The sequence below is a fragment of the Mercurialis annua genome, linkage group LG1-X, assembly GCF_937616625.2.
Source record: "Mercurialis annua linkage group LG1-X, ddMerAnnu1.2, whole genome shotgun sequence".
Lineage (NCBI taxonomy): Eukaryota > Viridiplantae > Streptophyta > Magnoliopsida > Malpighiales > Euphorbiaceae > Mercurialis > Mercurialis annua.
In genome coordinates this window covers 3611575-3625266 of record NC_065570.1, presented here as the reverse complement: position 1 = coordinate 3625266, position 13692 = coordinate 3611575, and the positions used below count along the sequence as shown (strand labels likewise).

Sequence of the window (13692 nt, the reverse complement as noted above, 5' to 3'; positions counted from 1 at the left end):
AGATGCAATTCAATAGCTCATATTAGAGGTGTTTCCAAAGATTTATTTCTAATTTAACAAGAAATTAAAGAATCTATGCAATTGCAAAATTTGGATAAAAAGGTAGTCCAAAGTTTATAGTCAAATGCCTTTTTTGAGGAAAAATTATATTATTAGTGTTTGAGTTTTAGGTATGCTAATCTAAAATTGATTTTTTTTAAAATATCAAACAAGTGTTATTTTTTGCTAATTTAGTTATAAAACTTAAGAAAATATGAGGTTTATTTTTGTTATTTTAACATACTTTAGTATCTATACTATATATAAATACACGGATGAGGGGGACATGCAAATTTACTGAATAATCATTTTCAGTTTATTACTAAATAAAGGTTTTATAGTCATTAACTAATTAGTTATTTAATTAATCACTATCGTAATTAAAGTCCTAATTAGAATAGGTAGATAAATTATCTCCAATTTAATTTTTAGTATGTAAAAAATAACTAAATTGAATTAGTAGGAATATCTATCTTTTAGTTTGATTTAACTACAAAATTAAAATAATATATTTGGTCAATGTATTATTATTTAAATTTCTATCTTATTATTTTTAAAGATATTATTAATAAAATTAAATTAATTATTTAACTATGGTTATTATAAAACCAAAAAAAGAAAAAATTCAGTATGGAAAAAACTTTAATAACCAAATATATTATATTTACTTTTACAAAAATTCTTAACTAATTTAATATTAATTATAAATAAAAAATTGATATAATTATAATAAGTTTATATTGACGAGTTATTTTATGAGCCACGTGCATAGCACGTAATGCGAAACTAGTATTTTTAAAAATTGGGATACTGATTTAAAACTATAAAAATTCAAACACTTAAATAGTATATCTAAGAATTTTAAATACCATTATTGTTGAAAAAGGATCGTTGTAGTCTATAAATTTGTACATCGAGATCAATTAACTCACACGTAGTCATTTTAATCAATTAAAAATAATATTTTCTATTTTAGATCAATTAGAAACCATACTATTTATTTTTAATTAAATGTCAAATTGGATTGTTCTAGTTCATAAATTTGTTCATTTTATATAATTAAAAGTTAATTGATTCAAAAATAATACTATATATTTACTAGTACTCCCTCCCTCCGGTTTATAATATTTTGTCGCATTTGAGAAATATTTTTAGTTTATAATATTTGTCACTTTAAAATATCAAACAAACATTAATTACTATTTTTCCATGTTTGCCCCCATTAATTTATTGAAAGAATACGCTGAGCCAATAAAAATAATAATAATAAATGTAAACAAGTTTTAATGTAGGATTAATTTAGTAAAAGTGTTTATAAATTAAGATATATTAATTATTTTTTTAATTTTTATGTTAAAGCCAAATACGATAAAAATTATGGACTGAAGAGAGTAATCGATTAAGATAATTAAACGGGTGTTAATTAATTGGAACGCATAAATTCATGCACCAGGATGATCCTTTGTTCTCTTTTTTATTTTATTAAATGGGAACTTTGAATAGTTTTAGAATTGTTTAAATTAAATGCGATGAGATATAATATACACGTGTGCAAAAGCTGGTGGGTAGTTGAGAAGTGAGGTTGCTCTCAAATGCTAGTATGCCAACATTATGGTTCCTCAGCATATAATATAAGTATGTAAATAGGAAAATAAAATAAATATTTTATTTATTTATTTATTAAGCTCGCTTAAAAAAGCCCCACTAATTAATAGGGGCTCACTCTATCCGGAAAAATGAACCAAATGTCTTCATTTTTGTCAAGACCAAAGAAATAAGTTAACAGATCAGCATAAACAAATAAAAATATCTGCTGGACAATATTTTATTAAAAAATTGTGGAATTTAGTTCAAATGATATCTGATGAATTATATAATGCAAATTTCCTAAAAAATAAAAATACATATATACATGATGAATTATATAATGCAAATTATTGTCTAGCAGAGATCAAATTTGACTCATTTATACCCGTGAGTTGTATTTATAATTCAAATGATATCCGCTGGACAATATTTTATTAAAAATTATGGAATTTTTGTTTACAAACGGTCAAAAATACTCTCCTTTTGAATAATAATAATAATTTACTCATTTGCGGTAGTTATAATAAAGGCTTAGGGTCTGAAAAACTACCGACCTTTCAATTTTTTTTCAATTGCACCCTCACCTTGTAATTTCTTCAATAACACCCTATTTTGTATTTTTGACTTTCAATAGCACCCCGACCTTGTAAAATAGTCAATTTTACCCTATTTTATATTTTTGACTTTCAATAGCACCATAAATTATCAAATTAAACTCATTTATCGAAGACTTATTTGAACTTTTTTTAAATTAAAAAACTTGTTTAAAAGTGTTCAAGTAGAAAAAAGTATGATTTCACCTTTAAATTTAGTTTTTTTGAACTTTTTAATCCTTATAGTAATCAAATCATCTAATTTTTTTATTTTAGAGTGCTATTGAAAGTCAAAAATACAAAATAGGGTGCTATTGAAAAAATTACAAGGTGAGGGTGCTATTGAATTTTTTTTGAAAGATCGGTAGTTTTTCAGACTTTAAGCCTATAATAAAATATTGAAATTTACAGTTTAATAGTTAAAGTTGCATTTCTGTAAGCTGAATTTATGTGAATTTATTAGAAAGAAAATTATGGTATATTAGTACTATTGTCGTGTTCAAATTAAAGACTAGATTTAGCATTATTCGAAGGAAAAAAAAACATAGTAGTATCCACATTCTTCATGATTTTATTAATTTTAAATTCTAGAAAAGACATTTAATTTATCAATTATATCATAAGTTAAAAAAATTATTTTAATTGTAGAAAATTGTTTTAAATTGAATCAATTTATTACATATTAAATATTCATTTTTTTGACCCACTTTTTTAATTTTTTAATGGACAATGATTCAATTGTTAAATTTAAAAGGAAAGAAACAAAATAACCTAAATAGTCAAGATGATGATGGGAGGAGAAGTATGTTCCGTTAATTAAAATTTAAACACGCCGTAGATCAAGACAGGAGCTCCCTTTGCCATTGACCAACCTAACTTCAAAATTGTTAACGTTATTCATAATATCTTAACCATAGTAAGGCCAATTTTCGCCACGATCTTTTTACATGATGTGATGCAACACAGAATCGCGCATTTGCCTAATAATCACCCATTATCCCTAATCTTTAAAAATTCAGACATAAAATCTCCACTGGGCACAAAACCTCCTGATTTTTATGACGGATCTCATAAAATCTCCTAAACTCCAAATACGACCAAAATACCTCTGTCGCCGTCTTTTTCAATCAAATGCCATTTTTTTAAAAAAAAATTGGCAGCGCCACGTTATTTGACACGTTAGCAAAATACCTTTAAAATTTCAAACACTCAAAATACCCCTAATTTAATTAAAAAAAAAAACAAAAAAAAACAAATCAACCCAATTTTATCCAACCATTTGATTAACCCAACAACTGAACCAACCACCACCACACCCAACCACCACCACACCCAACCGCCGCCACAACCCCACCACCGCCGAAATTTTTTTTTGTCATCTTCTCCGAATTGAAGATGACCGAAAATTTGTCATCATATTCTGCCTGAAAAGACGTACCCACCTGGGTCGTCTTCTTCAGGTGAGCAGACGACCCAGCTGGGTCGTCTTCTGTTCTTGAAGAACAGATAATCTATTCTTCAAAGAACAGATCTGTTCTTTTTGATGACGTGTCAAATGATGTGACGCCGTCAGATTTTATTTTTTTAAGAATGTTAGTAGAGCAGAAAAGACGGCGTCAGGGGTATTTTTCGTCCTCAGGGGGTGTTGTGCCCGTTTGTAAATATTAGGGGGTTTTGCGCCCGAACCCTCAAAGGTCAGGGGTCATGGGTGATTAATAGCCCGCATTTGTGTTAAAATTACAACTAAACTAGACGTAAGTCCCGCGTATTTACGAGGAATCAAATTAATAAATTATTTTAATATTAGATTTATTAAAAAACATATATAAAAAATATAATTTTTATAATATGCAGACTAATAAAAAAAAATCTCTTTTAATGTTAATAATAGATTATTTGAAAATGCTGATGCTCTCTAATATTATTATTCTTTTAATAACAATTTTCATATTAGGTAAAAATAAAATAAAGTATAATGTTAAAATTATAAAAAATAAATATTTTTATAATATGTAAATTTGTCAAAATTTTAGATTAATTTTATTTTTTAAAGATTAATATTCAATAAATAAATGATTTTTAGAGATTAAAAGTTAATATATATTAAACACTATAAAATGCAGAGATTAGAAGTTAATAAGATTAGAACAATATGATATGTAGAGATTAGAAGTTAATATAAATAAAACACTCATTAAAATTAATATATTTTAAATAAGTGATTTAGAAAAAGTGAAAACTGATGAGAATGCTCTATTTGTTGAGAATTAATAAGAAAACTTTTATTTGGTGATAATGAATGAGAGATCTCCGTTGGTCCTCTCAATTATATAAGTATATAAATTGGTTCAAAAAATGGATCAATCTACTAATAATACGGTTAAATATTGAACAAGTTATAATTCCATCTAATAAAACATGTTTAAACATGTGCATTAATTATATTAATCAATTAATTTATTATATGTTACGAAATATACATAATTTATTTGTTGATGATTGTTTTATAAAAATTTATGATTGTCTAAAAAGTTTATGGTTTAATTATTGATGGATACCGAATCCTACTGTAAGTATAATGGAGCCGAGTTGCAGGAGATTCACTCTCAGGCGACACCGGACTCCCCCTGAAGACGGAAAGATATGAAGGAGATACCGAATCTCTAAGATTCGGTAATACACTAATAAAGACCGAATCCCACATGATCCGCCAAGAGCGCGTCAGGTCCGGGATTCGGATAAACGACTAAATATGGAAACCTTGTCCTATTTGGACACAAACACTACATATGGAAGGATAAGCTCTACTTTAGGAAGATAAGACTATTTAGGAAGACGTTCCTAAATAGGACTCTTATCAGATTAAGGTAGATCTCGACAAATCAGGAGAATCCTTAAGATACGGCCGAATCCCTACAAAGTAGGATTCACCTACCTAATACAACTCTACTAGGTATATTCGTCTACTATAAAAGGAGCACGAGGTATGCCTAGAATTACAATTACATTCATATACTCAAAACGCTGCTCAAAGCTCTAAACTGACTTTAGCATCGGAGAGTTAATCGGACAACCACCGTCCGGTTAGCTTCTACCCTGTTTTGCAGGTTCACTCACCGGTTCAGAAGGCAGACTCCATCAATTGGCGCCGTCTGTGGGAAAAGCTTAACTAAACTTCAAAAGAAGGAGCTTTTCTGAACTCAAAAACAAATCTCATTGAAGAAGATGACTTCTGAAAGAGTAAACCTGAAAGACAAACAACCAATGGACCCAAAAAGCACTCCGGAGATAATCAACGTGACGGAAGACGGGCTCCTCAACTCCGGGGAAAAAAGCAACACCGGAGGGCTCTCTTTCTCAACACCCCAGTACCAAACTAATCCAATAAGAGGAAGCATCCCAATTGCTTTCAACCTAAGCACTGAAGAACAAGCACCAAATGCAGCGACACAAGATCCACACAGCGAAATGCTGAAAAAGATACTAGAATCTGTGCAGGCAAATCTTGACAGATTGGCTAATGAGGCCAAAAGAACAAACGACAGGCACGAAGAAACTATGAGAATGCTAAGGGAAAACTTCAGCCCTACAGCTCCCAGAAGAAGAGAAAGAACAAGAAATGCAAACCCAGGCCGACGGGAGACAAGGGCAGAAAACAACAAAAGCAAGGAACCTCGGACCAGAGGAAACGGAGAGAGGAACGAAGCAAGAAACCAACGAGAAAAGGAAACCAGCGAAGAGGAAAGTCCTGACAGAGAAAAATCTAACGAGGAATCACCAAAGGCACCCAGAAATGAGCACAACCAGGAGGACGCCCGAAGCGGTCTGAATACGAAACGAGACGAACGAAGGGAGAAGGAAAAAGAAGATGCCCCACCGAGGAGTAAGCGACAAGAAAGAGATGCAGGGAAAGAACAAAATAAGAAAAAACACCAAGAAGGAGAGGGCGAATCGTCAGAGACACCCCAAAAAAGCAAAGCCACATATGTGGTGGAAGAAGATCTAGAAGAGAAGATCGCCAAAGCGCTCAAAAAACTAAAATCTGAAGAATTGGATATAGAGGACCTCAGGCTGAAAGGATCACCCCTCTCGCCCGAGATCATGGAGGAAACCATCCCGTACAGCATGAAGCTGCCGACTTTGCCAATTTTCAATGGGGAAGGAGACCCCCGAGACCATACCTCTAGGTTCACAGCGACCATGGGGCTACTCAGCGTATCAGACGCCATCCTCTGCAGGGTTTTCCCTACCACGCTCACGGGCACAGCCCAGAGATGGTATAACAAATTAAAACCAGGCTCGATCAAAAGCTTCGCTTCGCTTTCAACAGAATTCCTCAACAGATATCTCACAAACATCCCAGCTAAAACCACTACCAGTATCCTAAGAGCCTGTATCCAAGAAGAAGGAGAAACCCTGCGAAGCTACATCGAACGATTCAACAAGCAAGCTATGAAGATAGACAACCTGAACGTCGACATGGCGACAGAAGCATTGCGAGACGGGACGCGATTCGGAAAGCTGGTGGACAAGCTGCTAGTCAATAAACCCACAACTTTCTCAAACTTAATGGGCATAGCTCAGAAATACTTCGAGTTAGACGAAGGGCGAAGGGCGATTCGCGGAAAGGAAGCAAAAGGAAAAGAATCAAAAGAGAGATCCAGAGAAAAAACCAAGTCCAAACCTGATGACAGAAGAGGAAGACCCGAAGAAAGCAGACGATTCGCCCCCCAGACAAGATATGAATCGAGATATGATCCCAGAGATGATGAGAATAACTTCACTCCATTAAACACCAGCCGAACTAATGTCCTCATGTGGATCAAAGAAAACATCAAAAACGTGGTATGGCCACCCAAAATGAAAGCAGAAGCAAGAGACACCAGAAAGTACTGCAAATTTCACGACGATTACGGACACGAAACGGATAGCTGCAGAGACTTAAAGGTCGAGATCGAAAGAATGATCGACACAGGCGAACTGAGGAAATTTGTGGCCCGAAAAGAGAAGAGCAATGACAAGGGAGAAAAAAGAAACAGAGAAGACAAGCCAAAAGAAAAGGAAGACGAGCGCCCATCCAAAATTCTGGGAACCATACACATGATTAATGGTGGAGGGCATAGTAGCTCCACGATCAGGAGGAAGCAAAGGAAGGAAGTAATGAACATACGAGAAACTCACATGCCGCCAGTGATCTTCGATGTAGAAGACTATGAACACGTCAAAGCACCTCACAACGATGCTTTGGTAGTGACTACTATCATTGAAAATTGGAACATGGAGCGGATCCTTATCGACGAAGGAAGTGCAGTAAACCTCATGACGAATGCAGCATACAAAATGTTGGGAGGAACAGCGTCAAGGTTACGCCGAGTCCCAATTCCGCTATCAGGACTCGGTGGACCCTCCATCACCCCGCTGGGAGCAGTCACCTTGGAAGTAATAATCGGCCCAGAAAGAGGAATGAACAAGAAAATCATGTCACTATTTAACATAGTGGACATGGAATTGACATATAATGCCATCCTAGGAAGACCTTTCCTCCATGACTCGGCAGCGGTAACCAGCATCAGAGCACTGGCAATGAAGGTACCGACTGAAAAGGGAGTAGTGACGCTGAGAGGAGACCAAGGAATAGCCAAGAAGTGCTATGATGAATCAGTGGTGGATCTCCAAGAAAACAAGACCGAAAAGAAGGAAGAATAGGAATGAAAAACGACCCATCATCGGTAACGACTCTCCGTCTTACCAGATGGCGTCAAATCTATCTTTAATGCTTTGTATGCCATCTTTTTATCAATAAAAATTCAATTTCGCTACCATCTGATTAGCCAGACGAACCAATAAAGAAATAAAAATCAAGAACAGCCACGAATGATTAAATCAAAGACGAAAGAAGAAAAAATAAATTAAAGATCAAACTCAAGAAAAGCTAAAAGCCAAGAAAATGAGTTTAAATTAACTCAAAGCAAAATCGCCGAACCAGGCAAATCGCCACGAAAGGCTAAAAACCAAGAAAACGAGTTTAAATTAACTCAAAGCAAAATAGCCGAACCAGGCAGATCGCCACGAAAGGCTAAAAATGAGTTTAGATTAACTCAGAAAAGGCGAATCGCCAAAAAAGAGTTTAGATTAACTCGAAACAAAAACAAAAATAAAAAGAGTTTAGATTAACTCTACAAAAAGCAACGCCAAGAACAGGGTTTAGAGTAACCCTCGAGGCAAGACAAGTACATAAAGATAAGGCAAAAGCACATTTCGAAGAAAAACGAAGAAAATATATTCATAAATTGCGAATTACAAAAAGCAAAATTAATACATCAGCAAATACAATCAAAAGAAAACCACTAAACACGGTCTTTAGAAATCTTGACGAGGAGATCACGGGCGATGGCCTGGGGATCCAACCCGTTAACCCCAGAAAGATCAATATTGGGATTCTGCTCCAGAAGCTTCTTCCCAATCGCAAGGCGATACTCGCTTATCAGAGCAGAGTAAAAAGCCTTCGTATCTAGCAGACGGATGTGAAGACCTTCAACCTCCGTTCTAAGACTATCCCTCTCCCCACCAACAAGGGAATTGATCCGAATGAGCTCCTCGATCTCTTGAGTCAAGTCATCGGTCTTTTTCTCAATCACTTTCACTTGGCGATCATTAATCGCATCCTGCGCCTTGAGCTGCGCCAGAAGGGAATCATGCTCTTCCAAAGAGGCCTTCAATTTCGCCCTTTCAGACTCGGAAGTCGCCAAAAGAGCAGACAGACGCTCGACCTCCTCCTCGGCACACTGTCGGCGGTCGTTCAATACCAGAACAGATTGAAGGGCCTACACACCAGAAATAAACAAATAAGAAAGCAACTGAATACAAAAAACATATTATACTCAAGAAAGAAAGCACTTACAGAGAAACCATGAAAACAAGCCAGATCGGAAAGCTCCTGACCCGGCCTACCACAGAACCACGTGACATCATCAGGAATCGCCAAAGTCCGGATATATTCCGCTAGCACTCTCGGATTCAGCAAACTGGCAGGATCCTGACCTTCGACCCATTGAACCAAGTCTGGAGCAGAAGAAGAGCTTCCAGGAAAACTCTCCCTCGTAGGAGAATCATCGACAACTCGACGTCTTTTCCTAGACGGAGAATCCGGGTCTCGACCTAGAGAAATCTCCCCCGAATCAGCAACAACAGGCCCCCCTGAGGCCACACCCCCAACTCCCCCCGAAACGATAGATGATGCTAGAGGGGGGAGTAGTGACGGAATCGCCTCGTCGTCGACTGGAACAGCCGAGTCATCACCATCATCATCATTTATAACAATAACCTCAGGCAACGCTACCTCGGCGGGAGCTAGGGGGATATCAACAGGAGCCCCATCCACGACAATGTCGCCAGGAATAACGTCGGCGATAGGAACGTCAGGACCACCCATCGGAACGTCCAAATCTACTTGAAATCCGGAAAGGAAATCGTCAGAAGAAGAAGACATCCTACAAAAGAAACATTAAAAAGAACTTAAGCAAATTAATATACCTTGAACAAAAGAGTAGCAAAGATCCGCCAAGCCTCGAGGAGGATCCTCCAAAGGAAACCATCGACTCCGAAGATGACTATTAACCAAGACATCTAAAATGGGACGCGACACAATACTACAGGAAGATATGTCAAAAGCAAGCTTTGACTCGGATAAACTTAAAGGAGAAGAATAGCTCCGAACTGGATGAGAAGAAAAACCATCCGAAAAATGAAGAAAAGCAAATTTATGATAGACAATAAAGAAGCGCCTTCGCCAGCGACTGGTTAGGCAAGGAAGATAAATACGAGATCGCCCTTCTCTACCAAGGGCGAAAACGAAGCAGCCATCACACTTCCTAAAGTCTACAAAATGATATAACACTTTGAGAGAAGGGGCACAGCCCCGGAGCCTACATGCCTCCGAAAAGGCGAGCACTACTCTAATCGTACCAGGGTAAAGTTGCCCTAGAGCAACCTTTAAATCCCTACACACTTCTACTAAAAAGGGATCCAAAGGAAACCTAAGACCAGCAGCAAATTGCTCTTCAAAAAGAACCGCCCTACAAGAAGATCCGGGAGAGTCAGACGCAGCCATATCGGCACCGGGTAATATTACCCTATAATCAAAAGGAAAACTATACTTAAAATAGATATCTAAGACTTCATCCCTACGAAGCTTCGATCGGGTAAAAGCCATAGCAGCGCAAGCATCTTCCACTCGACTAAGAGGCATCCTAGAACAGGGAATCACAAACATAAACACAAAATAAGGATCAAACAAAAAATATATTGAAGAACACGTTGAAGAACACATCAAAGAACAACAAGTACAGAAGAAATTTCCAGAATATAAAGCATGGAGAATATACAAAGAAGAAAGCCATATTAACATCCAAACGACGAAAGAAAACATACCTGAAAAATCTGGAGAAAACAAGTCACGAAGAATCAAACAATCAAACGAAGAACGAAAAGGAAATAGCTACAAGAAATGAGAGTAAATTCGAAAAGCAAAGTAAGAGGGAAAAGAAGAAATGCGAAGAGATTAAATACAAAACGCTTTTGAATCATTAACCTTTTAAATCATTAAATGCCGACACGTGGCAACACAGAATCTTACTAAAGAAGAAACGTCACCCACAAACATATGAAACGACTCGCCCGGAATGCAAAGCGACTCGCCCGCATAAAAGAACTCAGCTCCAAAAGAGCTAAAATCCACTAAGGCATAAATGCCAAACTACTTCAGCTCACTTGCGGGGGGGCTAATGATGGATACCGAATCCTACTGTAAGTATAATGGAGCCGAGTTGCAGGAGATTCACTCTCAGGCGACACCGGACTCCCCCTGAAGACGGAAAGATATGAAGGAGATACCGAATCTCTAAGATTCGGTAATACACTAATAAAGACCGAATCCCACATGATCCGCCAAGAGCGCGTCAGGTCCGGGATTCGGATAAACGACTAAATATGGAAACCTTGTCCTATTTGGACACAAACACTACATATGGAAGGATAAGCTCTACTTTAGGAAGATAAGACTATTTAGGAAGACGTTCCTAAATAGGACTCTTATCAGATTAAGGTAGATCTCGACAAATCAGGAGAATCCTTAAGATACGGCCGAATCCCTACAAAGTAGGATTCACCTACCTAATACAACTCTACTAGGTATATTCGTCTACTATAAAAGGAGCACGAGGTATGCCTAGAATTACAATTACATTCATATACTCAAAACGCTGCTCAAAGCTCTAAACTGACTTTAGCATCGGAGAGTTAATCGGACAACCACCGTCCGGTTAGCTTCTACCCTGTTTTGCAGGTTCACTCACCGGTTCAGAAGGCAGACTCCATCAATTATGTTCGTTTCATTAAAAATATGTTTATAAGGTTAGCATTGTAATTGATTATAACATTTTTAATAAACGAATTAGATAGCTTGATAATTTTAAATCCATTAAATAATATTTTAACAAATTAGTTAAATGCATCGTGTTTGAATTAACAAAATATATCTATTTTTGAAAAGTACACAACACGTTTATGTAGGATGACACGAATTGCAGCCTTAGATATAGCTTAGAAATATAAAGACTCAAAGTGGCAATTTAAGCGGAGGATACTTATTCAGTTTTTTTTAATCTGCCATAACATCTATTTTAAAATTAAATGATATATAAAAAAATTAACATACAAAGATAAAAATAAAATGAAATAAAGGTGGCTATTTTTTTTAATAAAATTATTTTCTCAAATGTTTTTACTTATATTAGCTAATTATAGCTAATAAACAAGTTAATAAATTACATACAATAGATAAATATGCAAATAATCATATATGAAAACATCAATTTTAGCTCAATTTTTCAATTTTCAATTTTAATTAAAATCACTTGTTTAAAGTGGAGCGGAAAAAACAAGCATGCCCTTCATAATTTATATTTTTGATGATAAAAAGGTAATTGGAATAATATGAAGTAATATGAACGACATATTTGAATATTTTTTCACTCTAATTCGAACGAATGACTAAAATTAAAACTGAAAAATTAACTACAGTTGATAATTTTAACTTTTTTCACCATAAAAAAAGAGAGCCGAAAATATGAATTTTTTTTATAATTAAACCTTAGCCTTATCGTACAAAATTTTGGAATAATCAAAAAGGTTGAAAATGTAACATGAGATTTATTTATTTGTTTTCAAATTTTAAAATATAAAAAATTCGAAAGCTATATTAAACAAGTGTTCTTGTCAATAATTATATTGTTATCTTGTTTTTTTCATATTTTTTGGACGATTAAGCTTTAATTTTATCGTACACACTTTTAACCAATGAAGATGCGTTTAGGTACAAGATTTTGAAATAATGAAAAAAAGTAAAAAATGCAACTTGAAATTTTATTTGTTTGTTTTTAATTTCAGAATATTAAAATTGATTACTATATTAAACAAGTGCTCTTTTCAATTATTATATTGTTATTTTTTCTTCGTCATATTAGTATTTAAAAGACCATTTGACTAGTGATTAAATTTTTAGTAATACTTGAATTAGCATTGATCCATGCATTGCGCAGCTTAATCCAATCATAGTGGAAGCATAGCTAACCAAACCAACTATCACTTGTCTTTATGTCTCCTCTTATTGGTTTCTATTTGATTTTTCATCAACTCCCACTTTATTTATCGTTATTATATAATTTGGACATCACATCACCCATTTATTGGACATGCTTGTTACACAAATAAATGGAGCAATTTAATTTGGACAAACCAGTAAGGTACATAAATAGTTAAGAAACCAAACAGAAACCCTAAATTCTTTCTTAAAACATAAAATAATATAACCATAAATTACATCCTCCTCCTTTTTATACCCATGTCTGTTTTTTTTATTTCTGCTTTTAAGTTGTATACAAACATTTTGATAAAATAAAAATAAAATGAGTTATAATATTAAGTACCGTGTAATTTTCATAATGTTGGCTATAGCCATAGTAAGTGATCATCGTGTTAAAGCAACTTTTCAAACTATTGATGCCGATGCTGATGCTGATATTAGTACCTCTTGGAAGGGTCTTTCAGATTTCGCCAATGATAATGGATGCAGTGGTTCTGAATGTTTTGATGTTGAGACAAAAACGCTCATGGATAATGAATTTGGAGTCGGACCTACAGCCGATCTCAATTATGGTGCAGGGTTAAATTAGTCATTTCACAGCTATATATGTCTAAATCACCATCGCCAACTCGGTTATTAAGTACACATAGTAATATCTCATTAGTCGAGAAAGACCCCTTAATAAGTAGAGTGACGATATTTCCAGATCATATTTTGATAGAGGCAGAGCAGTTTTTAGGATTTTGACATTATTATCCTTTTTTAATCAGTCTGTTATTTTCTTCTTATGGTTATCTTTTTTATTCCTAAATTAGCATTATAGTAAACAAT

General features: G+C 34.8%; 1 protein-coding gene across 1 annotated transcript; it reads right to left on the bottom strand.

Moving 5' to 3' along the window:
* Positions 1-8566: 8566 nt before the first annotated feature.
* On the bottom strand, positions 8567-11584 carry LOC126679582 (uncharacterized). The gene is made up of 3 exons (XM_050374674.2): positions 9753-11584; positions 9121-9665; positions 8567-9043 (listed from the first exon to the last, which is right to left on the bottom strand). Exons 1-3 carry the CDS (start codon positions 10645-10647, stop codon positions 8567-8569), a joined length of 1917 nt encoding a protein of 638 aa, XP_050230631.1. The 5' UTR covers positions 10648-11584.
* Between the last annotated feature and the right edge of the window lie 2108 nt (positions 11585-13692).